General features: G+C 38.5%; 1 protein-coding gene across 6 annotated transcripts in view; it reads left to right on the forward strand.

The window, feature by feature from the left end:
• Positions 1 to 5,597: 5,597 nt before the first annotated feature.
• Reps (RALBP1 associated Eps domain containing) overlaps positions 5,598 to 25,282 on the forward strand; it is a 145,944-nt gene continuing 126,259 nt past the window's right edge. For all 6 annotated transcript variants that reach the window (XM_076176616.1, XM_076176617.1, XM_076176620.1 and 3 more), the window contains exon 1: positions 5,598 to 5,920. In XM_076176616.1, coding sequence (XP_076032731.1) covers positions 5,771 to 5,920 — 150 coding nt within the window. In that variant the 5' untranslated portion in view covers positions 5,598 to 5,770. The remainder of the gene's footprint in view (positions 5,921 to 25,282) is intronic.

Genomic DNA, 25,282 nt, shown 5'->3' on the forward strand with positions numbered 1-25,282 from the left:
ACTCACAAGAGAATAAAAAAGTGGTGATAAAAATAGAAAAAAATATATTCGCATGTATGTGGTTTTACTGCGAAGCTGTGCGGATATTTATGCCAAAAGGCTTGTTTTCTATAGTTACCCCTTCATCTTGGTTTTCTTTGAAGTTCATATTTATTCAAAGGTTACTATTTACTACCAACGGTCGTAGCCGTAATCACAACCTCTTGAGTGTACAGAAATAGAATTCCCTCCCAGAGTTTGGATCCCATTCCAATGCACTTCCAGTGACGTCGTATTCTGCTCCGTAATACTCGTAGTATGGCGTTGTGTTTGTTTGTACATTCCACTTGTCATGTTAATTTTTGACAGTATTAGAATGGTTAGAATTGCGTTATGTCAATTTAGTTTGATATATAGCTAAATTTAGTTTAATCTAGTGCACTTTTAGTTTAGTTTAGTTTAGCTTGGCTTAGTTTAGGTTTAGTTAACTTAGGTTTATATTTAGGGTTTAGGATTAGTTAGGTTAAATTAGGTTGAATTAGGATGGTTAAATTAGTTCAATACAAAGTTGTATGGGAGATTCGGAAGTGAAGGAATGGAACCGAAGTCGGAGAAGGGACCCGTTGTGAAGAATTTTACTCTTGTTTCCAGTACAGTGACCTGCAGTTGAACAAAACTGCATGGCATTCATCACAGCTGTCAACTTTTTATGGCATCATCGTGTCGACATGACTCCGCCCCCTTTCGTCTTGACAAAATTCGTGAAGTGGATCGCCTTATTGAGTACTTCCGTATACGATGAAAAGTTTCCCAAACTGATAAATATTAAAAAAAAAAAAGTTATAAGTGTCTGCACGTGTAACTTAGGAAATAAAGAAATGTAGCATTTAATGGAAATGATAAGGCTGTCGTGTCTCGAGTGACCATCAAGGATAAATGAGGGTGTTAGATAAGAGACGATATTAAACTCGTTTTCCAGACTGTCGCGCAAGCAGATGAAAGCAAAAAATCTATTCATACTACAGTATAGTGTCGGTTTTGCATGTAACGAATTTACTCGCTTATTATTGCTGCCGCCAGACGATTCTATTCACTTGAAAAGAAATCTCTAGTTTGCAGAGGGAGGAGTAACTCGTTTACTGACAATACAAAGCAGGAGACAATAACATTTCGTGGAACAGCGTCCCAGCAAAACCTTGACCTTTTGCTATGTTCTCTTTCTTTTACTCTGCCTGTCGACAGGAAACACTAGAAATGACACAGACACAGCGTGATAAGAACGGCCTAGCTAGTTTAAGCAAAGGGCATAGGCAATGGAACAATATTGTGGCACTGAAAAGGAAGAAGACAAGCTGACGGCGGGGGGTGGGGTGGTGATCGAGCAAAGCAAGCCTCCCCCACAACAAAAAAAGGGAGAGTTTGAAGGAAGTCTGTGAGGGACCTTCATAAAATTTCTGAACAATTTACCAAGTTCAGGGAAATTTTAGGCCGTATGCACTAGATATGTAATATCCTATGCCTCGTGGCGCAGTGGTTAAAGTTCTCGCCTGCCACTACGGCTGTCCAGGTTCGAATCCTGCCCAGGGCTGAAATGATTTCAGTATCGCTTCGCTGCGGGTGTTACTACAACTCACGTGGGCGGCGAGTGTGGGGTGTGTGTGCGTGTAAGGTCACAGTATTACCCATAGATCGGTCATACGAGCTCTGAGCTCTCATCCGGTAGGTTAATAACTGTCGATCACGCGTCCAACACGTGATCCAAGACCATGGTGACCTATGGTGAATCCTTTGCCTAACTAGTATACGGCAGTTTCGATTTTTTTTTTCTGCGGATAGTCTTTTGGACAGGAGCTTTGACGTTTAACAACTGATGGCAAGGAAATATGCCATACGGCAGAACTTTAAATAAAGACATATTGATGAATGTTATATGCTGAACAAGTTGCTGTTTTCTAGGCCATAGAAGGAAATGTTAGTTAATGTGATAATGTAATTTTATGCGAAAATATCGAATGGACCTAAGCAGACACTGGATAAGGCAGAAAAAGTAAATGGTGCAGTCGTTACAATATATGAGTGACATGACTGAAATCTAGAAAATAGAACAGTGGATTAGAGCACCCACACTCTCACACACACACACACACACACACACACACACACACACACACACACACACACACACACACACACACACACACACACACACACACACACACACACACACACACACACACACACACACACACACACACACACACACACACACACACACACACACACACAGACTTGATGGCGCAGTGGTAGAGTTCCCGCCTGTCACTATGGCTGTCCGGGTTCGAATCCCGCCCAGGGCTGAAATATTTTCAAGACCGCTGCGCTGCGAGTCGTTACTTCAACTCTCATGGGCGGGGAGTTGTGTCTGTGTGTGCCTGTAAGGTCACAGCATTACCTATAGATCGGTCATGAGCTGTGAGCTGTCATCCGAGAGGGAAATAGCTGTCGATCACGAGTCCAACACGTGATCCAAGACCACGGTGAATCACATACACACAAACACACACACACACACACACACACACACACACACACACACACACACACACACACACACACACACACACACACACACACAAATAAACATGAGGGCATGGAAGGAAGCTCAAAAAGGACAGTTATAGAAAAGATCTGAAAAAGAACAGTTTTCCCCACAAAGTGGTGGATGAATGGGACACACTTGACGAAACAATAGTGTGTGAAAAAACAATACACGAATTTAAGGACAAATTAGACATGGCAAAATACAGAGACGGGGCATCACGATCATAACTTCCCTTCCCGTAAGATACAACTAGGTAAACACACACACACACACACACACATGTATATATAAACATTGAAGTAAATAATACAAATAAGTAGAAAGGTGGTGAGGTAAACACAGAGAACAGTTGAATTTTTTATTCACTGACGTTTCGTCCTTACCAGAACATCCTCGGAGTACATAAGTTTTCAGAAAATCCACAACTTATACTTTATCCTTGCCATGTCTCCCCTCTATCCAGCTCCCTACCCTCATCTGTCCTCTACACTTCTCTGATAACTTCGACCATGTCGCGTTCCTCTTCTGTCAACGGTCTATTGAGGAACGCACGTGCAGTGCCAGCCATACATTCTATCTTAAGAAGGTATTGTTTCTGGCTTCCCAAGCATCGGCACTTTTCCTTTGCGCCAGTTAAGAGTACGGGTCATGGCCTGGCCCGGGCATATAAGCTTGACTGATTCGCCGAAGACGCAAATCGCCTTGGAGCATCACGCTGCGAGCCTAGCTCGCTGCCTCCGTTGCTTTCTTTTCTTCTCCCCCCACCCCCTTGCCTTGGGACACGACTTGAAACGCACAGTCGTCAGCTCGTTCACTGTTCCTTCCCCCACCCTTCTCGCAACTAGAGCAAACCATATTATCATTGGCGCCCAACCTCAATTTTAAATAAAAACATGTTTACCCCAACAGTGCCTTCCAGCCAAAATCTTGACACAAACAAATATTTCGCCAATATTCGATATGAAAACGCCTCTTTTCAAATTCCAGAAAATCTTGATATCGGGAAACATTGTCCAATGTTGAGAATTGTTTCTGGCATTTGGAGAACGTGTATGCTTTTTTATAATCAGTATTAATACTCAACCCTTCATTAGTATCATGGCTCTCATCACTTACGCCTTCATCGTTGTAGTGACAGTCTGTCCCCCATCCTCGAATTGCAGCATAATTTTAGTATTTTTCATTGGAACACAATCTTCGTACTTTTATTATAATCATCATAATCACTAGTAACACAATCTTCACGTTTTTCCCATTTACATAATCACCAAATTCCTCTAGAACACAGTTATCATCACTATTGTTTGAGATTTCTTCCTCACTGATATTACCAACATTAATCATAGCAATTGCATATGATTAAATAGGATTAACTATGACTTACAATCTAATTGACAATCTGTTTGATAGAAGACATAAACTTATTAATTAAGAATATTTATCAGAACATCTTACATTCACTTTCATCCATACCCGCTTAATTTAAATTGACTACAATTGTCACTCACGTAAGTAGATATTTAATTTTACGCTCCTTCTTACTCGCCCCGGGTATTTAAATTTACTACAGCAATACTCACGTTCGGATTTTAAAACTGCATTTAATTTTACGTTGAACCTTACTCGCTATGGACATTTAATTTTTAATATACTTACGTTCACACTGATTTAAAAATTCTTTTTAAATTTACCCGAAGCATTTCCTTTTGTTTTTATTTTACTCGAGTCGATTGTTCGAATTGTCAGTTGTACGCATGGAAGTTTTTTTTTTTGTGTCACTTTGCGTCAACATTACACACACCAGAATTTTGAATTCATTATTTCACTGGCGACGGGAATTTTGATCCATGATAAGTATTGTATGATGCTATATTTTATTATATTGCGTCTTGTTCAACTAAATGGCTCAATCCCTGACGTCTTTTGGTTACAGCTTACACATAGATACCGTGTTACAGAATACTGACCACAAACTGTTGCATCGAATCTCTTACTGGAAATCCTTAGTTGTCTGGGTTCCTCAGTTCTCATATTTCCTTATGTGAAAATCAAGATAAACGAACAAATGGAATAGAAGATAGGCAAGTTGAGTTAAAGAAATTTTGGGGCATTGTCCTGAAACGAAGAGCCAGCCTATCGGGGTTGCACTTTCAGATGGAAGTCGGGGGTGTAGATGGGAAATGAAGACAAGCAGGGAGCTGTGCCTCTCTGACATCTGCCTCCCGTCCTGCCCAACAGGTGCATCACATTGCATTATCTTGGGAGCCCTGAAAAGATACAAAAAATCAACCCCCCAAGAAATTCTCTCAGAGGTTAAGTAGTTCAAATTGAGAACATGAGATATGAAAACAACTAAAGGAGAATGGAAATTGAGGGTTAAAAGCATCATCTATTCAGCAGGAGTACAAAAACGAACACGTGAACATTTGCTTGCAAACATACGCCCACCTAGACGACTCGAAGTACCCACAAGCAAACACGAAACCACTGTCGAGTACAATTTAGAGCATAGATTCCTGATAGATTGAATTTGAATAATCATAGGCGACATGATGACGTGATTTTTTTTACATCGCTATTATAAATCAACCATAAATAATCATATATTTTACTGTCTGCATGAACATTTAGCTTTGTAATGTAGTTTCCACGCTATCTCTCGGCTTCGAGAAGGTTTGTCTGCCTAAATCTCTTCGTTATTTGATATGTTGTTGTCAGCTTAAGTTTCAGTAATTTAGGTATGTTCATATATTTCTTAGAATGATATCACAAGGTTTGTTTAGTTCATTTGAACTATACAGTGAAACCCTATGTCCAAGGTCTCGTTCAAACTTGGGTAAACATTTGACAAAAATAGGGTACAGCTAAAGAATATCGTTCAGGGTAGAAAACATAGATAATATTTGTTTTAATCCTCAAAATATTTCTAAAGTTCTAGATCCTTAGCACATGCCTATTTGAATTCTATTGATTTTTGTTTCTTGTGTATATAAATTCGAGAAGAACTACCGAACCAGTTCTAATCTCCCGCAGTTGTCAACATGTCTGACAGCTAAGGATGAGCGGCTGCAGGGTTCCCAAACTATTTGCTTACATACGTGTCGTAAAGTGAAGTGATATGATGAAACTATCAGTGACTAAGAGATAAAGATTATTTTGGAATTATTTTATGTATAGAAAACATCCGAAATGGACAGCATAACATTCACTGACAACGAAACAAAATACTTCGGGGATTTGTTTACCCACCTAGACAGTGAAGGGGTGGGCAAGGTTCCCGTTAATCAAGCACAAGAATTTCTAAGAGCGTCAAAGCTGTCAGCAGAAGTTCTAAGTCAGGTGAGGATATAGGATTTATATTGTTTTCAGAGTGACATTGAACCATTTGGTCGACCGTAGTTAAAATTGTGAGATAGTGTTGAGTCATACACGAATGGGAAGTGCCAATGACCAACTTGACCATGAACCTAAGTTGGCACTTCTACTTTTATGTCTCGTCTTGAAAGAGACACAAGAAACAGTAATGTCCTGTTTTTTGTTCATTGTGTAGGCAATGGTTATATAATCAATATGGGAAAATGTAAGAGATTCTCAAAATGTACTGAAGTAGGAGTGTTTGTAGTTTCTCTCAAATTATTATCTAGTAAACTACCATAAACATGACAATATTTGAAAAAAGATTTCGGGTATAAAAGCATAATGTAAGCTATCAAAATATGGAGAATGATGAAATGTAAAATGGTTGTCTTAAATTACATAGTATATTAATTATATGCTGCATAACTTTACCATTAGTTTGAAAAAAATGCCACAAGCAACTAAGTTAATGATGAATTATATCTACAGCTTAGTCTCCCAAATCAATGATACATCTGTAATGAACACCACAAACTGCCTTTAATTGATTTGAGGGTGTCACTTAAGATGTAGCTTCTTCACTCCTTGTGTTTCACTTGACATACAATATTACAATCGAACACATATATTCTAACTTATTAATTATTTAATTAGAAACTTTTTAAGTTCATCAGTGTACTTCCCTTGTAGAGGTGCATTGCTCTATCGATATTGACCCATAGGAAGGGAAGAAGGAATTTCTGTATTTATTGGAGAGAATCCTTGCAATAAAGGGTCAACGTTGTACTGTGATCTGGGAGACAATTTTATGCTCAAGGTTTGGGTTTGCTATTTGTGAACAGTTTTGATGAATGTATTCATTAGATTTTGCTTCTGTATGATGTGTCGACATGTATTGCAAGTTTAGTAAGTGGGACAATTGATAGAAAAATTGTAATTTTGATTCGTGGCATGTCAACATTCTTTCCCTTTGGTGCCAAAGTGGGTATACTAGATTAGATTGTATACTGATATTTACATAGAATTGATTTGGTATTGACCAACAGGGTGCCGGTAATGAGAGTAATCAATCCCCAGAGTCTATTTACGGAAGTTTGAATGTACAAATGAGGTTTCCACATATTGTTCTACACTTTTGTTGGGGAAAACTAAAGCTGTTTGATAATGGCATACATCTCAAACTCAATAGTCATTTTAGTTCTTCTGTTAATATTTACTTCATGGGTCTTGTTTTACTGGTTAACGTAACCGGTAAAAGTTGGGAGTGTTGTTCACCAAGCATATTTACTAACAGTGATCAGGATTGGAATTGCTCAAATTATTCCCATAGATATGGGCTCTCAAAAGATTCTTTGTAGTGGGGAACCTCTCCATGACATTGTTAGATTAACATTAGAAAATTTCTATAATTATCTGAGTTTTGAGGGTCTTTGAAGAGCAGAAGTTAATCAGTATATCAAAATATATTGGGAAAATTTGTGCAGTAATTCCTCTTGTATCTGAACCTGGCTAACATTCACACAGGCCCCACAAATCAGAACAGGGCTGTATGGTGGTGAAATAAAAGTTGATGTAATCCATGCCTTCACAAATACTGACCTCACAAAATCTAGCCACACTGTGGCCCAATTAGTTTGGATATGGGATGCATATATATATATATATATATATATATATATATATATATATATATATATATATATATATATATATATATATATATATATTCTCTCTCCCTCTTTCTCTTTTTCTCCCCCTTCTCTCTTTTCTTCACTGTAAAAAGAAAATAAATTCAAATTATTGTTTTTGGCTGAAAGAAGGCTAAGTGTTAATGTCTCATATTTTGTCAATAAATTTTGTTAAAGTTATAAGGTGAAGAACATATGTTAGTAAGCTATAGCTGAAACTGTCTCCTTTGTCCAATGTTCTTGGGTCGTTGGGGTAGGTAGCAATCATTGTTGGGAACTCGAGAGAAGTGTAGGACTCAAACCTGTGACAAGGAAGATATGAAACTCACATGTTTCTAAATTTGCTACAGGGTTTATTCTACTCAAACCAAAACTTCCTGAAGTAGTAGTATTTGTAGTAAAGTTGAATGGAAATGAGGTCAATAGATATTTTGAAAGTTAACATTATAGATAGCACAAGAAAAGAAATATATATCTGAAACTTAATGAACAGTAGTCAGTGTAAGGCAGACAAATACAAATAACAAATTAAGTTGTGTATATCATGAGATAAATGATCTGGAGTGAAAGTATTGTAGTGTATAGTGCTCTGACATTATGTGATATTATGTTGTCACAAATGCAACACAAGTTTGGTGAGATTGGGTCAGGTTAGGTGAAGGTTAATTCAAGTTAGGTTAGGTTGTCTTAGGTCAAATATTGTTAAATATTGTCCAGGATATTTATAATTAGAGCTTTGGCCTAAGAAATTGGAATTCATGAAAATGATGGCAATGGTGTTCGAACATGGTATGTTGTTTACACAGCAATGAGGGAATTGTTGTGTTCATAATGCCATAAGCTTACTTGTGAATGTTGCTGTCTGGTATTTAGGAAAGGCTTGTGACATGATCATTCACCATGCGCTTATTTGTTTTATTTTATTTATCAATTTATTTTATGTTATTTATTTTTTTGCTTATGTTATTTTGAGTTTCAATAGTCACCATGATAAAAGGGAAGCTCACTGACTGAGCAGGATAGGGTGTCATTAATTGCGGTGAAGGTCGAGGTGATGGTGGTTCAAATCCTGCCACCGGTGAAATTGAACTAAGGGCATGGTTCATTAAATTCCATGCTACAAAGTCCTCTGTAAGGGGCACTGTCCTAGCCTTCCGGTGGGAGGAGTGTGTGATGTTAAACCATATCATCATTACCATAATAAAACATGCTGACAAGATACCTTTCCATCTGTAACAAATGCAAAAAGCAAACGAAGTTGTGTACATCATAAGTAAATGATAGGGAGCCTATGAAAGTATGTTCGGGTAGAATACTATGTTATTAGACATTATGTTGGTACCGGGATTGGGTCCAAGTACAGGTGACTGTACTTAAATACAAGTACAGTAATTTTGTTATGTACTTGAATCTAAATCCAAATACATACCATTGTAATTGAATACAAGTATTTAATGTGACAAAAAAAATCCTGTCATGGATTCATAAATCATAAAAGTTAGTAGTTTTCGTATATACACATGAATGAGCACATTGTTAAAAAGTGGGATTTGATATAGAAAGGTAAATAGAAATTGTACCTTTATTTTAGCATGTTACTGAAGTTTAAAAAATTGAATATTCCAGGGGGCACAGTTGCCTTCCCTGCCCTCCCCAGAGGGTATGGCCTTGCAAATGATTCATATTTTCATAGAGTACAATAAAGAAAGTAGCATAATCAATGAATCCATTGTCCCAGGTCTCTCTTGTAGGAGATCCACAACTCCCATGTAACTGACAATGACTACTGGATTGCATCACAAGTAACTCTAGAGAAGAGACTGTCTTGTTTAGGTTTGGTGAGAGTGGAACAATATGGGATGAAGTGCTCTGTGTGTCTGTATGGTGGTTACATCCAAGAGAGTTTATTCCCTGGGCAGGTCTGTTCTGTGTTGGTACCGTTTGATTACAGGATGATGGCCTGAAGGCAGTTATGCCAATGTAGTTCTTAAGATGTATTTCATGGTTGCATGAATGTCTGATGGAGTATTGAATTTTGGGATTGGTCTACAAGTGCTTATTATGTGATCTGAGTGTATGTTTTTGTATGGACATAGTGTATTGAGATGCAGGTGGCACAGGTTTTATTGGTATACAAAGTAATAACCCAGGTGGCAATAACTGGCTAACAGTGTTGCTTTCACCTGCTTCAGCCTTCTAAATAATTTCCAGAGTTAAAACAGCTCTTTGGCACTTGCCTGACAGCTCAGCACTGGATAGAATATGTTTAGGTGGCATGGTTAGAAAAATCAAAGGATGCATATACACATACCTAAGGACCTTTCTTAAAAGCAGGGTGCTCAAATCAGAGAACACACTCATGGGATAATGATAATAATTGTTGTCTCCAGTTTATCTGACTGGAAACCAAAGACCTTACATGCCAAGTGCCGCCTTGGGGCAAAGTTCTCAGTGATGCCCATCCTCCACCATCACCATTTCCCATCTCCACCATCCCTTACAGCCTGTTTTAGCTATTGGCTTGCAAAATAATTAAATGGATTTTAAGAATTGTATCTAGTCCCTATTGCAGAAAGGATAATGGAAAAATATTTCATATTCTGTTGATTCTAACGCAAAATTCGTATATTACGGTAAAATATTTAGGACTCCTTTGGCCTTTTTTTTATAACTATTTTGTCAGCCTTGTGGGCGGCATGTCCAAAGTAGAATTGTTGCCCCCCTAAATGTGCCCCACCAGGCCCTGCTGGAAACCCACAGCATCACAACAGCTAGCAATGTCCCCAGGGCCCTCCTATAGAGATATTTTTGAAGATACTTTGGATTGATGTCTATGTTGTATTACTGTAAGACTTTTTTCACTGGCTTATAGTAATAGGGGAAGATCTACTGGTTGCATCCTGTCAATGTTTATTAAGTTGGAAGAAGTACAGTCTTGGGCCCATACTAAAGAATAAATGTCAGCCCCTTGGGGCTGCATCTGCAGATGAAGATGAGGATGTTGATGGGTTTTGAAGATGAGCAGCAGGGAGATCACTTTCTTTAATGTCCATCATGCAAGGCTCCCCAATGTAGGTAGCAGTGGCTAATATTTTCTATCACTCCAGCTTACTCTCAGTAATGGATTACTTCAACTGATGCTCACAATTTTGTGTTTTGCATTGCATTCAACATCTGTCCTATGTCTTCTCTCACAATTTAAGTGGCCATGGCTTAGTACAATTGTTTCTGTTCTCTGTAGAGAATGGTAACACAATTGTTATTAGTCTGGTGTCAAAACAGTAAAGTGCTATGAAATTATACTTGGAGATCATGGGACAACTATATCACTAGTTTGAGTGACATGACTAGTATTAATCATGGTAGAACTTGTCTGTATGTGTGGAATTATTCATCATGATTTTGGGGTTATTCTGGAAACCAGGTAGTGGCCCCTTGGAGCTCCACCTTTTTGTGGAAGTGGGGTTTTTATAGCACTTAAAGCAAAAATATGGAAGCAGCAATCCCTCTTCTGGCAATGTAGTCATGGAGCACCTCCAACATCTTTGTGTTGTGGGACCACCTCTTGAAGGTGTGCTCTGTCAGTTCTCTTCACAGAGAATCTCGTGGGGCCAGTGCAGTGGTTGTAGGTAATAGGCGGCAGGTCTCATGCAAGTGGTATCTGGGGAGAACAGATTGATAGGTAGGCATTGTGTGTGGCACAGGGAAAGACAAGGTGCCAGTACCAGTGTAGAGGCTCATGGTCTTATCCAGTTCATTGTCTCAAGAAGGCTGGAAGTGTGGAGCCTCTAAGAGTGCATGTGTTTCGACTAAGATGAGTGATGTGCACCTGTAGTCCAGTAGAGAAGGAAATTGAACTTTCTTGATCCTTTTGATATTTGTATCACAGAAGGTTTACTTTATTGCACAAAGGGGTTCCTTTGCCAAAATATAGTGGATTGACGTTGGCCAGAATAAAATTGCATGTTGTCATTGATAGTGTTAATCTTGCTTTTAGGTTTTGTAATACTGGGTATTACAATTTTCATCTTGCTGCTTCACTTTTTCCAAATTTTTGCATACATACATATATATATATATATATATATAATATATATATACATATATACATATATATATATATATATGAAGGTGGAAAAAGAAGTCACTGGTCTAGTTCCAATTTTTTTTTTAGTTAATTCCTGACTGGTTTCCCTCTATGCTTCTTCAGAGGAATGTGAAGCATAGAGTGAAACCGATCATGAATAAACTAACTAAAAAAAAACTAGACCCATGAATTCTTTTTCCACCTTCATCATCTTGTTACATTGTCCCAACATATATTTTTATATATATATATATATATGTATATATATATATATATATATATATATATATATATATATATATATATATATACATATATATATATATATATATCTTATGTGTTTGTTTTGGTATTGGTCTGGAACTGATGAAACTGATTTATAGTATTGTTGGTATGTTGTCCTGATGACCTGCTTGTCAATCAAGAGGGCAGGCATACTTGATCACCAATAAACATTATTCAGTCTGAAGATATCTTCACACTGAAGATATGGAATTGTAAAGGTAGTAAATGAGATGTTTAGTGAGGGTACCAGAAAGAAGGGATAATGGATGTTAAAAGTGTTCAACATTTTTTTTTTTTTTGAGGAGAGATTATATACTGTCCAATCATAAATGAATAGTGTTTGACTGGTTCATATGAGTGTTATTAAAACTTCTAATGAAATATTGACTGCAAGAATTTCTGCAGTCAATATCCCATATGGGGGACAACCAAATAGAAGAGATTCTTTTCTTGAAATAAGTGTCAAAGTTACTCCACAGTGGCTGGCAACTGCCCATGGGTCCTCTTATAGAGCTTTTTGTGAAAGAACATTAGACTGTCATATATGTTGTATTACTTTGAGATATATATATATATATTAGTTTACCGGCTTATAGTAGTAGGGGAGCAGTCACCAATTGTCAACTTTTCTAATGTGAAAAGGTGAAGCAAATACAGTGAAATTGATAGAGATATTAGACCTCTCCTAGAGATCAAATGTCAACCCATTGAGGCTCTACCTCCAGATGTTGATGGGCTTTGAAGATGGTTGGCAGGGTGATGTTTCTCTGATGTCTTTTTTGCAAGACCACTGTATGGAGTTATCCATCATTGGTTCCTCTTTTTTAGTTGATTGGCATAAACTATATATTTTGAAAATTACAAACAACTTGGCTGCAACCTCTTTCATTACTTGTCGGCTATAATCATTTCGTTTCCCCAGGTCTCTAGTGGGAAACCTATGGCTCCCAGGTAGTCAGCAACAACCACCAAATTAGCCCACAAGTCACTTATGGAAGGGATATTGTCTTGTCTGGTTAAGGCTAGAGTAGGGCAATATAAGATGTATTCATTGTATTCTGTAATGAGATTTCATCCATGACAATTTACATCTGTGATTAGGCCTACTCTGTGTTGATATTGTTTTAAAGCTGGATGGTGGTATGAATACAGACATGCTTGTATGGTTCTACCATGTCATTAGGGTGATTTCTCTATAGGGCTCATATCTGGGAGTGTTTGGTGGAGTAGGGTGTTTGGTATTTAGTTGTGGAGTGCTTATTTTGTGATGTTACATGGTGCTGGTAGGAATTGTGTGGTGAAGGTGGAATTTTTCCTTTGTGCTTGTGTGGTGTCATGAGATAGGTAAGTATGGTTTCTTGCACTGAGCTGTCTGTCTATCTTTTTCGTGTTATGTTCTATAGGGCAGTGATTTGGTTTCTGTATGTAAATTTTTCATTAGGGTGGTTTTGGTGTCTATTGACATGGCAGAGTTAGGTTTTTTAATTTTTGATGGCTTCTGTTGAATCCCACATTTATTTGTTGTTTTCCCATCAGTAGTTCTTTTTTTTTTATTGTTGTTATGGTGTCTGTTTAGTTGTAGAAGTAATTCTTTCTCTTGTTCTGTGGGATACAGTTTCCCTTTTAGTTTATTTTTAGTAAATGTGATTAAACTGTTTGGTAAACAGTGCTTGTATATTGTTTCAAATCAGAGTACCCATGCCAAATTAGGGATATGCAATACTTCATAATTATATTATATAAATGGTACTAAAATTCCTCATTACTGGGACCATTGATAGGCACCTGTAAGCAGAGATGTGGAGTCGCTAGTCCAACCGTAGCCTCCAACTCTGATTCCTCTCTAAATAGTAAAGATAACTTGAGTATTACCTTTGTTTTAAATTTAAGATTGCATTTCATCATTATCAAGGGAATCATCAGGCTGTTGTTGTTGTCGTTCCCTAGACTGTCTGTCTGAGAACATTATCAAGGGAATCATCAGGCTGTTGTTGTTGTCGTTCCCTAGACTGTCTGTCTGAGCAGTCCCGTCTCCCCAAGGAATGCCTGTTTTAAAGCTGGTTGTGAGAATACAGATAGAGGAATAAAATTTTCCACAATTAAGTAATTTTTTTTTTTAATTGTTTCTTAAAAATTTCTACTGTTAGTTATTGTCATTCTATCTGAACTGAAAAATCTTGTTAAATGTTCCTTGTTCTTTTGAAATTGGTCTTTCAGCTGAAAGCTTGAGTTCACTTTTCTTGTAGTTCTTTCATCTTTTTCTTTAACAGTTTTTGAGATTGTTGGGTGGAAGCAATGTAAATGTTTTTAAATTTGATATTCTAGATGGAGCATAGTAAAGCACTTATCATAACTTCACAGATCTTTTTTTCAACACTGCTAACATCTTAAACTAAACACTGTTTTGAATCTGTGCTAAGTGTTCAAACACAGTGAATTTAAATTGACTTCATAAGTATATTGTACGGTATGGGTATATGAAAATTGATTAATAATAACTATTTAGTTGTATATTTCTTGAAAAAATTAACATCATAATATATAAAAACTAATATAGATAAAATATAACAAACAGGAGTGGGAATTGGGGTTCCCTAATATTCACTGACTCCAACTCCTAAAGATGTAAATTTGTTAAAACTGACTTTGATTCCTTGACTCCACGGCCCTTCCTGTGAGTGGTGGTCCTAGAAGATTGATGCCAGTATCACTTCTATTTTGCCCATCTTTGAAGCCTGTCAATGCTCATATCCCTCTAGAGGTGCATCCTTGTGTAGCTGACTTCCTTTCTCAAGGCCCCAAAATCGCTGTTGGTTTCATTAGTGTTTCATCCAATTTTTCATGTAAAGAGAACTGACTGGCATTTACTGCTTCCCTCCTCATACTGCTATGAATTGGTGATGTGGAAGAAACTAGTCTCGATATAGGACTAAAGATTTCTTTTGCCAACTTAAGCTGTATATTCTCCACCTTTTAACATTAAGAGAGCTGACAAATAGTGACTGCTCCCTTTCTCTTACTATTATAGACTGGTGAAGAAGTCCCACACAAGTGCAGCATGGATGTTAGTCTAATATTTCTTCACTGAGAGATGTGTGGGAGGGTCTGAGGACTGTTGCCAGCTTCTGTGGGGCTCTGGGTTCCCAGGTGATGGGATTCAAGGCAGTCATGGTACTCCAATTATGACTGGAAATGCTTTTGTATTACTTCTTTTTCTTTATTCATTCCATGAATCATTGTATCTGGCCATGACCACTCAGTGGAATATGTAGTAGTATGTGCACCTGTTGCTGGTTTGACAATCAGTCAATCAATCCAATCAATTCATTGCTCCACATCCCTCTTGCTCGAGGCCTACAGCCTTGAGGAATTATGACATAGGAACCAGGTTAGTCCATAGGTTACTCAGTGAGAAGATTTTGTGGAGTTACCAACTTGACATGGTTCACCAAATAATAATTAACTAGTGGAGATGACTAAGGAAGTTTAAGATAGTAAGGCCAGCCATTCATCCAAATGAATCATTGAATCTACTGAACATTTTGGATATTAGATTCTGGGGACACTTCCAGTATGCCAAGAACAGTGGTGGGTGTCTGTATGTGGGCCTCTGGGAATAATCTGAAATTGGATAATCTTTACATTTTCTCTTAAATGTATTAGTAATCTTGCTTCCCATGAAAAATTGAGGCCTTAGGAATAAATCAGAACTTCTTATTTCTAGCACAAAGCAACCAGTTTATGTTTTGCTGCTTCATTTTTCTGCAAATATCTGCATGTTAATGAGAAGGTTTCACTCTGTCTTGCTAATGTGTGATAGTGAAGCTCAATGCACACACCAAGATTGGAACAAGAAGCATAAACAATATTACCGTTGGAATTATTATGATAATAATGAAAGGCCATGCTAGTTATTAATTTATTTGGTTTATAACCCAGGCACTCATTCCTTAGAGTTGTACCTTCACAAATTACAAAACAGGAGCCAAGAAAAACTAAGTTTAATCTAGAATTGTGATTGACTCAAAACCATATTGTCAATATCCTCTCAGAACTCCACAGTTTGTGGTCATTAGCAGTATGGTTAATGTGCAAATTGTTGGTGAATTGGGAGAATATTCAACATCATTACGGTTATATGCTATTTTTTACTTGTGATAGATAATGTTAAAATGCAGCACAAGTATTCACCTTCTGGGTATTTAAGATAAAGCCTGTATCCCTATGATATCCAGTGCCCTAATCTTTAGGGACAATATCACACCAAAGAGGTAATCTTTGTCATTGATAACTCGTGTTTCTATACGTGGAGACAATGTCACACAGAGGTAGTGGGTCATAGAAAGATTTAAGGAGGTTGGCAGAAAAGAGGAATTGTAGAATTTTATTTGGTCAGCATTCTTTTTGAGTTGAGATTAGCCTCCTTTCATTTTGACTGCTCAGTTACTCTGGTCCATAGAGATGTCATTAAGTCCCTAGAATATTGACTGCATAAGTCTTGAGTAGTCAATACCTCTTACAGGGTCACCAAAAAGGTGGATTCATTAAGATTGGTAAAGGAGAGATTTAAGAAGGGCAGTTGAAAGGAAGGATAGAAGTTAAAAGTGATCAACATTCTCTTTTAAGTGGAAATTAGCTTTCAAGGAAGATAGCCAAAGTCAAAGGCATAAATCCACTCCCACCTGTTTCATCCCCACATACTTCACTCCCATTCACCATCCCTCCCTTCCTCTTTTCTTGTTATGTTACTAAATACTAAGGAATGTTACTAAAGTCACTTAAGTATTGAAGGTGCTAAACTTTTAATTGTTGCCTTGAGTTTCACTAAGTTGAAAACCACCAGCTCCATAATGGCGTGCAACAGTTCTTGGTCTGCCGTAGGTCTCTCTCTGGGAAGAAACATTGGAATACTGTGCATTGTGGGACTGTTTCTGTGTCACTGTCTGAAAATGGTAGGGGAAGGGAGCAGTCATTGATTGTCAGCTGTCTGCATGCAAAAAGTGTAAGAAATACAGTTGAAGTTGACAGGAAGAAGTCTTGGGCCTAGTCCAGAGATGGAGTATCAGCCCTTCATGGCTGTGCCTCCTGATGGGTAGCTTTGTTGTTCATCATGCAGGACTCCCACTTGCAGGTACCCATCAGTGGTCCCTGCATAAGAATATAGTCAATACCCCATATGAGGTGCTGACATAATTCCATGTGTACACTAAAAGTGATGCATTTTTTTTTTTTATAATTTTTGGTGTAGTTGATATGTGAATCAGTGATGAATTGGGCAGATATTTGTCATTATTAGAGACTGTTTATTAATCAGTCAATCCATTGCCCCAGGTTCTCTTGCCAGAGACCCACAGCTCCCAAGTAATTGGCACTGGTCACATGATAAGCCCATATGTCACTCAAAGAAGAAATTTTGTTGTTGTTTTCTAGGGATAGCATAAGTTGGTGTAGGATGAAGAGCTTGGTGTCGTCTGCATGATGGTTGTATCCAGGGTAGTTTGTGATTGTGTGGCCAGGCCTAATCTGTGCTAATGTTCTCTTAATGTTGGATAGTCTGGTAAATGTAAGCATTCACTGTTTATACCTAACAGAGAGACCTCGGTTTATGATGGTCTCGACTTCTGCCATTTAGTGGCTACAACATTGGCTGATTTTCTTTTTCTTTTTACCAATGCAAAGAACTAGTTGGTAAGTGCAGCAGAGGAATATGGTGCCACATGACAATAGATTGAGGAAGGAAGCATTGGTCAGTCTTGGATTACTACTTACCATTCATTCTCTTGTTTGTGTTGCTTTTTATGGGGAACTTTTTGTCTTTCATTATGGCCCCTAAACATAAGGCAGTCTTTTCTGATGGCAGTGCATCGAAGAAAAGGGAAGCAATCACCATGGAAGACTCTTACTGTATTTAAACTGGATCTTACCTCTGCAGAAAATCGGTTTATGATGCAGTGTAGGAATGGAAATCTATCATAACTGAAGTACACTGTGTAGATATATATGGTACTTATTGGTGTTTTTGTCTTTACAGGGAATTGCTGAATATCTGTTATTGAGAAATTAATAGGTGACAATTGGGAGTTGGATGGATGGGGGTGGGTGCATGTCTTGACTGGAACCTCCTTTATAAAGGAAAAAAAAAACTTGGTATATAGATAGCATTAGATGAATATGGTTACTAAAAGGCATTTTTCGCAAATGTGTGCAGTTCAGTAATTTGTGCATGGTCAACCTACACCCTTTGGGGGGATATGTGAATGAAATTTCAGGGGTTACATAATTGACTCTAGATAACCGGATTTTTAACCAGTATGTATTTTTCTGTAAGATTGACAAAATATTTTTTTTAATTTTGTAAGTTGTATGAGGCTATTTGTTTTGATAGTGTACATAAATAAACCAGTTTTTTGGTGCAAGAATGAAGAGACTGTCGAATTGTATGAAGAAAGTGAGTGTAAGGCAATGTGTTATATATCTTGTTTTACGTGTAAATAGGCCTAGCAGTGACTTCTTTGTTTTCAAAATATTGTTTTTTAGGCATTTTTTTTCCAAAACATAAGGACTGGAACCAAATACATCAACTAGAATCTAAGGAACCTGGTATGATTTGCTTAATAAAAAGAAGATTCAAGGAACACAAGAAATTGAGTTTATGTGAAGCAGTGGGTAGTGTTCCTGCCTCAAACCCATCAAGGCTCAAGTTTGATTGTGGGAAGTGCTAGGCCATTGTTCAAGTCATGCTTTCATTGTTTCCCAATTTCTCTCAGCAATAGTGGGCATGAGGGTTGTATACCAGTGTTACATTTTGATATTGGCACCAAATCAATATTGTAATTTTGTTTACACTAAATTCAGACACCACCGGAACCACATCAGCATACTCGACACTTGACTCATACTTAGTATTATCCGTATAACCTTACTAAGCTAGATTAAGCCATTGTGGTAAGGTGCTTGTATTCCCACCTAGGTGATAGGCTTGAGGTTGACCTTGAAGACTGAACACACTTGGAAAAACTCTTATGAGGAGAAAAGGCCTTTGGTACGTATAATAAGGACCTTGCATCCCTTTATATCAGTTCTTCTTCTTCTGTTTATTCAAGTTTGTAACTCCAATAAAGTTATTCATAAAGTATCCTTCTAATTTTTCTTTCTGTTAGGCATAATGTACCAGGTTTATTAGTTTCTAGTTGATCTCTTATTTCTAGTAATTTTATTTTAAAGCATACACGTGTATATGTACATATATTACTCAGGGTTGTCAATTTCATTTTCTGCTTGTGATACCACTTTGTTGTTATTATTCCTACTATGGATGGTTTGTGTATGATTGACTCAGTCCGTCTCACTCTTGATTTTCAAAGAATCTTGCTCAATCAAGATATTTTCTAATACCATGGCTCAAGTCTGATGATATGTGCTGTATATGTCATTGAATTTAGTTTTTTGAACAGTAGATTTTCTTTTATGTAAGGGATTTATTCTTGTTGTATGTATAATGCAGAACTTGATGGGGATTTTTCCCAGTTAGAGGAACATTACAACAGAAGCATTCCATGCCTTTGGGTTTAACATTACCGTACCTAATGATATTCACCTTTAATGCACAGTTTCTGTAATTATTGCAATATTTCTTAAAAACCAACTCCATACATTTCAATACATCATATATTAATAAATATCACAGCTTGTATGCAATGTGCATTTCTTCAAATTTGAATCACGTTTAATATCTGCAGTAAACTTCAGGCTTTCCCCTTCCCAACACATTGTTTTGTTCCAACTGAAATAGATTTTCAGACACTTGTACTCAGACCCCAGATACCTGCTACACATAACATTACAATACAACTGCTACAGTATATGTGTATTTAGTTTTCTGACAGTCGGTATGTTTTCTTTGGAATTTCTTGCAGGTTGCACCATTCCCCTGAATACAGTGGTGAACTGATTGATTCTGACATTGTCTGACGGGTTAATTGTCCAGTGCCCTAGGGGTCACTTCTGAGAGCTGAATAAGATTGTTTGGAATTAGAAAATAGGAACTTTAAAGGAGACTCTGGCTTTGATTAATGAAGTACTGTAATTTCTAATCCTACTAATTTCTAATACTGGACAAACTTTGGGATATAACGGATCTGCCCTGTATTTCCATCGCATATAGTGGATCTTCAGATATAACGCCAGACCTGTCCCCATATCGTCCATTATATTGCGGGTTTACTGTAACTGGTATTTCTGTACTGCTTATGGAACAGAATGAGATTGTGATTAATCAAGACCTGTTTAAGCTATGATATGCCCCTTAGATGATTCAAATGAGGGTTGAAAATTACAGCTCTCATTGGGAATCATCATGTTGCGAGCAGATCAGGCTGTGCTGAGTTAAGAAAAAAGAATTGTGTAAAAATTCCTGCCAGGGTAGGGATACACTACCCCTAATACAAACTTCTCTGTGGAGATGGATAGATTTTTACACCAGGTTATACAAAACTAGAGCATACATACATACATATACCAAGGCTTTTTCCCCCTTTCAAGGGAGGTAGCCAAAAAGGGAAAGGCATAAAAACACTCCCACCCATTTCATCCCTAAATACACTCCACACCCCTCCCACCCTCCCTCTCATCTGAGCACCTCCTGGATGACGGGTCATCCCTGCACCTTGCCCACCGCCCACTTTTATACTACGACTGTCCCTCCGTTATGCTGTCCCCCAACCCCTTGTTGCTGTCCTGTACCATTTCTCTGAGTATTCTCTTTCTGTGATGGGGGAATTCCCTGTGGTGGGGGAAAAGAATACTGCCACCAAGTATCCCACTTGGATCGTAAGAGGCGAGAAGAAAGGGACGGGGAGTGGGACTAGGCATCCTTCTCCCTGTAGCCCCACGGGGCATATATCCTAAAAACAAAACTAGTGAAGGATAGATTATTTTTTTCACCAGATGATGTTCTGAATGATCATCTTCAAGTTTATTAAAAAAGAAATATATAAAAGGTTGTCTGTTATTATGTGCCAGGAATGCATTAGAAAATAATAATTGTTTAATACATGACTTAAGATTTGCTATTACTTAGCAAGGAGAATGCACGGGTAGTTCTTCTTGTTCAGATTTTCAACTTCAGCACTCCATTGTTTAGAACATACAGTTATTGGAATATTAGAAAGTGCTTCTAGTATCCAAAATTTTCTAGATTTTAGAACTTTTCATTTCGAGTATTGTAAGTACTCAAATTCTAGAAATTTTGAATAGAGAAACTACATGTATACACTTGGTCATCTTGTTGAATGAGTTGAGATTTCTCAAGAATTTAGTTTATCTCTTCCTCACCATTAAAATATTTCCTTTGACATGATACAGAGTAAAGAAAAATTAGTCCAGACAGATTTGATTTCATTCTTAACACCTCATACTAATCTGTGAGGGGCCTGTTCTAGCCTCCCAATTGGAGGGAGTTTGTGACATTAAAGAAAAAACAAAACAAAAACATGGTATTTCATCTTTTGTTTATCATATTGTAACTCATTGTATTTTGGCTTCATTTCCATGCAGACTCTTGGTCAGTTGTGTCAAGAAATTATTTGCTTTACTGCATTTGGCACTGGCAGACCATTTCAGATTAGTTTTTTGAGTTGTGGGTGAGTGCGCTGAGGTAGTGACAAGCAAACAGACTTGTTCCCAAATGGTAATGGGATAATAGGGTGCTAGTTTTGTGATAGCATTCGGAAAAGAATATATTTATTCAAGTGCAGATAGGTTTACTAATATATCTCTCTCTCTCTCTCTCTCTCTCTCTCTCTCTCTCTCTCTCTCTCTCTCTCTCTCTCTCTCTCTCTCTCTCTTTTCCTCATCCTCTTTCTCCCTTTCCCTCTCTCGCTCTCTCATCTTCTCTCTCCTTCCCTCCTCTCTCCTTCACTTTCATTTCCTCTCCTTTCTTCTCATCCTCTCTTATTTCCTTTCTCCTTCACCCTCTCATTCCCTCCCTTCCCCCTACCTACCTCTCTTTTCCCCTCTCTCTTTCCCTCTTTCCTTCCCTCTCTTTATCTCTCATTCCCTCTCACATTCCCTCTCTCTTCCCCTCTCTCATTTCCGCGCTATTTCCCTCTCTTCCCTCTGTCATTCCCTCTCACATTGCCCCTCTCCCTCCATCTCTCATTCCTTCGCTCCTTTCCCCTCTCCCTCCCCCTCTCACTACCTCTCTTATTCCCTATCTCGTTGTCTCTCTCATTCCCTCTTTCCCTCTCTCCTTTCCCCCTTCCTTCCCTCCCGTCTCTCTCTCTCTCTCTCTCTCTCTCTCTCTCTCTCTCTCTCTCTCTCTCTCTCTCTCTCTCTCTCTCTCTCTCTCTCTCTCTCTCTCTCTCTCTCGTCTCTCTCTCTCGTCTCTCTCTCTCGTCTCTCTCTCTCGTCTCTCTCTCTCGTCTCTCTCTCTCGTCTCTCTCTCTCTCTCTCTCTCTCTCTCTCTCTCTCTCTCTCTCTCTCTCTCTCTCTCTCTCTCTCTCTCTCTCTCTCTCTCTCTCTCTCTCTCTCTCAGTTGCGCGGGAATCAGCTGATCGAAGGAAATCAGCTGTTCCACAGTAGGCGTGGATTTGTGTGGCTTCACCTCCACGGTGCTATGACATACGTGAACCCCCTCTGTGCCGGGTGGGACTTTTAACTTTTGGTCATAGCTGCCGCCAGGTGATTTTATTAATCGCTAGCGAAAATCACCCCTCCTCCTTCGTTGCCAGGTGATTTAAGTCACGCATGGAAGCCAGCTGTAGCAGTGCACGTATGGGCAATTGAGGACTTGCGAGTCTTCGGACACGGTCTACTTCGGGAAGGTCATGGTCTCTGGTGACGAAGAAGCCGTCGAAGAAAACGGTCATATGTGTAGGTCGTCACGGAGGGTCTGTCTTGTTTACTTTCCTCCGATACGAGGATTCCTCCCCCGACGTGCGGCCTTTTCGGCGATGTTATCAAATATGCCATTTTAATCTCTCTTGTGGTTAGCTCGTTGTTTGTGTACCTGTTGCGAACTATATATTTTAATCAGACTGACACCAGGCAATTTTAATCATCCAAAGGGAGGCTCAGGGCTCGAGTGGGTTAGTACCTTGTATTTTTAAATGTATGAAAAATTTCTGTATGCTGTCAAAGTATTGTATTTCATGCACTGAATCATACATTTTCCCTACAAAACTACTTTGAAATATCTTTCAGTTAATGTATGATGAAGCACAATATTTTGTCCACAAAATATTCTTGTAAAACAGGGAGACGTCTTGTACGCCGGTACACAGGTGCGTCTTATATGCCGGCAAATACGTTATAAAACGGAAGCAAAGTCTGGAAAATTTGTGTGCACTGTCATCGATCTAGGGCGTTTCTCTTCGGTGGCGTGTCGATCAAGCAGATAATGAACGTTATTGATAACTGCGCGATTGACTTATTTTTTCCTCTTTTCGTCACGAGTAGTTTATCAATGACCTTGTCAGATCCCGAGGCGTTGTTCATGGGCTCGTTCTGTCACCTGATTTCACTCTTTTCTTCTCTTCAAGGAGTCTTCAGTTTCCACTTCTGGGGCGAAAGAGTTGCCGCCCCCGCGTTCCGTGCCAAGTGGCAGTTTTCGCTTGATTGTGGCTGTCACTAGTTTATTCACTATATCTTGACCGTGGCGCTCTCGTAGGTAAGCACACGGGTTATAGCCAGTCTCGACTAAGACTGTCCATGCCGAGTGGCACATTATTATTATAATTATCATTATCTTTTTGTTATTTTATTATTATTATTATTTTATTATTTATTATTATTTTACTTGGTTATTATTATTTTATTATCATTATTATTATTATCATCATTATTGCTGCTGTTATTATTAGCATTATTATTATTATTTTTTGTTATAGCTGCCGCCTTGCTATTTTATTCATCACTGTGACACCCGCTCGACACCTAGGGGCATCTCTTTCATGTCTTGATAGGTGTCCTTTAACTTATTCGCCCATCGGGAGCCAGAGTAATATGTAGAGGCGTAAGTAGACCTTGAAGAATTAACGGGAAATGGTATTGGAATCTGGTTGGGACACCTTGAGCGAACTGTGCCAGTAAGCACAAGTGGTATTCCGACACAAATCTTCTTCATAATGCAACATTATTTTATTTTTGATTTTTTTCCATCGGTGTGTTCGCGTTGAACCAACTATTTCTTCTTTACCGAGGAGTTACCTCAGAGACGAATAAAACAGTTCGGGGACATCGAAGACAAAAAGGAAGGGGAGAACCGAGAGAGGGTAGAATTTCGTCTCTACCGAAGAAGGACGTCGCTGGGATGAATAGAAAAGTCTGGCGGGAACCTGGGCAAGGGGGGGGGGAGTGTGCCTCCCGGCCGGAAAGGTGTCGCGAGTGGCCGGCGCCGCTGCCTCCCGGACAGGAGGAATTGTTGTCCAAAGTGTGTTAGGGACGTTTTGGCTTTTCTATCTTGATGTCAGCAAAAGGAGGAGGACGATGACGAAGACGGGAACGGGGAACAGGAGGAGGAGGAGGGAAAGCTTTTATTTTATACCTGGAGGAAGACGAAGAGGGAGAGGAAGAGAGCACCTTTTTATACCTGAAGGAGTGGAGGAGGACAATAATTGTGGGGAGGGGGAGAGGAAGAGCGAAGGAAAGGAAGTGGTGGGGATAATTTTTAGAATTTCGTCGGGGTTTACTGTAAACCCTTGATATAACGGACGACATGGGGACAGGAGTCTGTCGTTATATCCGAAGATTCGTTATATCCGATGGAAATACCGGACACATCCGTTATAACCGAGGATCCCTTATATCCGATGGAAATGACAGATCCGTTATATCCCGAAATTTGTCCGGTATTAGGAATTAGTAGGATTAGGAATTACAGTACAAACGTTTCTGTCCTTTGGGGTCAGTAGTACGCCAAAGGGAGAATCGTGGAGAAGTTTAAGGAGGTTAGTAGAAATGAAGAATAATAAGATTTGCTTTGGTCTTTAACCACAAAAGAATAACGCATGACTGGTCCAGAGTGGTCACTGAAGCCCTAATATGTGACTGCATAACACTTAGGGCGTCAAATACTACAAAGGATTACAAAGGAGGAGCATGCCGACAGGAGACCTTTTGGTCCATAACTAGGTCGGATGCAAAACAAATAATGAAATAATAATAATGATAAATAAATAAATAAAAGTTATAATAATATAAATAATAAAATAAGTATGGGAAAGATGGAATTGGGGAGAGGAAGAGGCTGAGTAGGAGAAAGGCGAGATGTAAACATAATAGATA

Source organism: Oratosquilla oratoria, chromosome 39 (genome assembly GCF_046742065.1).
Source record: "Oratosquilla oratoria isolate Oo_2021 chromosome 39, ASM4674206v1, whole genome shotgun sequence".
NCBI classification, from domain to species: Eukaryota; Metazoa; Arthropoda; class Malacostraca; order Stomatopoda; family Squillidae; genus Oratosquilla; species Oratosquilla oratoria.